General features: G+C 52.1%; 1 protein-coding gene across 4 annotated transcripts in view; it reads right to left on the bottom strand.

Moving 5' to 3' along the window:
- Nucleotides 1-2,500, bottom strand: part of bcor (BCL6 corepressor) — a 79,054-nt gene that overhangs the window by 46,394 nt on the left and 30,160 nt on the right. For all 4 annotated transcript variants that reach the window (XM_063212167.1, XM_063212169.1, XM_063212168.1 and 1 more), the window contains one exon: nucleotides 489-1,081. In XM_063212167.1, coding sequence (XP_063068237.1) covers nucleotides 489-1,081 — 593 coding nt within the window. The remainder of the gene's footprint in view (nucleotides 1-488; nucleotides 1,082-2,500) is intronic.

Below are 2,500 nucleotides of genomic sequence, written 5' to 3'. Positions count from 1 at the left end.
AACAAGTCCATACAGCAAAGCAAGCGGCAGCACGCAAGACTGACGACAGTGGAAAAATAACTGTTTGAACCCAGCAGGAGCCCAGCATGTATGCAAGGAATACAAACACACCCGCAATGCACACAACAGGACACAACGACACACCACAACACAACACAACACAACACCAGACAAGCGCAATGCTTTTCAAAAGCAGCAAACAAACAGACCTCGAGTAAACGACGCAAGGGGGGGGTGCGTAAAAAGTGAAAAGTGGGACCATCCTTGTACAAAGCATGTTCAGGACTATGCATTCTTATTTAAAACAAAAACAATCCCAAATTGCACAAACGCAATGCAGCAGCAGACAAAGTCAAATCCCATATTTAGTTAAATGGGGGGAGAGAATTATCCGATAAAAATTCACAGCAGAACAATGCAGACAGACCACCAGACATAGTTAAAAATGACAAAATAACAAAAAGTGGGCGCAAAGTATAGCCTCTCACCTTGTTGCTGTTGCCATTGCTGTTGCCGTTGTTGTTGCTGTTAATATGAGCAGGGCTGAGCTGAGGGCACTCCTCCGCTCCTGCAGACTGCTGCAGCTTGCGTTCCCGCTCCCGTTCGCGTTCCCGCTGGCTCAGGTGCTTGGTCTTGCACTGCCGCTTGCCTTTGGGCTTCTCCAGGCCGCGCAGCCTGCCGCCCGCCTGGCTACCACCATCATGGTTAACTCCCTGGGCCTGGGTCTGGGTCTGTCCTTGCGTCGGGTTGAGGCCTTGGTTGTGAGCCTGGTGTTGAGTCTGATTTTGGTTCTGTGCCTGTTCGGGCAGGTGCTGCTGTTGCTGCTGTGGCCGCTTGGCATCCAGCATGGCACCCGGGGCTGGGTGGGTCGGGTGTGCCTGGGCGTGGGCATGAGCCTGGGCTTGGGCGGCATGCCTGGCACAGTGCTGCACAGGGTGGGGTTGAGGTTGGGGGTGAGGGTGGTGGTGGGTGTGCTGCTGCTGGGGGTGGTGTTGATGGTGGTGGTGGTAGTGGTGCGGCGGCGGCTGCTGCTGCTTCTGCTGGTCGGGTCTCTCCCTCTGGGTAGGTGCCAAGGGCGAGGCTGGCAGACGGAGACAGAGAGATAAGAAGCAGCAGCCGTGAGTATGTCACACACACACAGACACACACAGACACACACACAAACACAACTGCAGAGCAGACATAAACACATAACTCTGTCCAAAACTCCTAGCCTTTCCTGGCTATCTTGTTTAGTCTTACACACACACACAGACACACACACACACACACACACACACACACACAGCAGTGTTCTGTTCTTGCTTCCTCTCGTCTTCTCCCCTACACGAGACATGAAGCAGCACATCTGGCTCTCGAAGACGGAGATGACGGCCAGGAGCGGAGGAGGAGGGAGAGAGAGAGAGAGAGAGAGAGAGAGAGAGAGAGAGCGAGAGAGACGGATGGGGTGGGGATGCAGCACGCCTGAAGACAGCAGGCTTAACGGTGCGTGTAATCCAAGAAAGAACAGACGAAGGAGAAAAGAGAGAGAGAGAGAGAGAGAGAGAGAGAGAGAGAGAGAGAGAGAGAGAGAGAGAGAGAGAGAGAGAGAGAGAGACAGAGAAAGAGGGATGGAAAGAAAGGAACGGAGAGGATGAAAAGAAGAAAAACAGAGCGAGGGAGGGATACAAAGAGAGGAGGAGATGAGAGAGGCAGAGACGGAAAGAGATTTTTTTATAAAAAAGAGAAGGATCGAGAGAGGGAGAGAAAATGAAAGTCAGGCCAAGGAGGACAGAGGCTTGAGGAGAAAGCAGCAAATGGGAGGAGGGAGAAGAGAGAGAAGACAGCAGAAAGGAAAAGATAGAGGAACAGCGGAGGAGGAGAAGGAGAAGGAGTGCTTGTGGTTGTTTTGTGCGGAGCTCTCGTCAAGGTGCAGTTAGGTAATGTAACCTGACACACACGCACACATGCACACACGCACACACGCACACACGCACACACGCAACACACGCACACAAGCAACACACGCACACACACGCACACAAGCAACACACGCAGTGTCTGTGTGGCCTGCTCTCTTGGGAGCCCATGGAGAGATAGAGAGGATAGGTAAAGAAAACAAAAAGGAAGGGAGAGAAGGCAGGAAAAAAGAGGAAAGGGAAGGGGGGGGGGGGGGGCATCAAGTGGAAAGATGAATCGGTGGTCACTGTGTGTGTGTGTGTGTGTGTGTGTGTGTGTGTGTGTGTGTGTGTGTGTGTGTGTGTGTGTGTGTGTGTGTGTAGCCATTTGACCACAGAGGCTGGCTAATGCAGCAAAGAGTCATCGCCACACACACACACACACACACACACACACACACACACACACACACACACACACACACACACACACACACACACACACACACACACACACATAATAATGTAGACAGAGAACAGAGAGGACGAGCAGAGAGAGTGGGAGAGACGGCACCAAAAAGAAAGGAAAAAAAGAAAGAAAATCAGTGTGTGTGCGCATGAGA

Source organism: Engraulis encrasicolus, chromosome 12 (genome assembly GCF_034702125.1).
Source record: "Engraulis encrasicolus isolate BLACKSEA-1 chromosome 12, IST_EnEncr_1.0, whole genome shotgun sequence".
In the NCBI taxonomy this organism is placed as follows: domain Eukaryota; kingdom Metazoa; phylum Chordata; class Actinopteri; order Clupeiformes; family Engraulidae; genus Engraulis; species Engraulis encrasicolus.
Note: the sequence above shows the minus strand (reverse complement) of the source record. Positions and strands in the feature narration are given on the sequence as shown.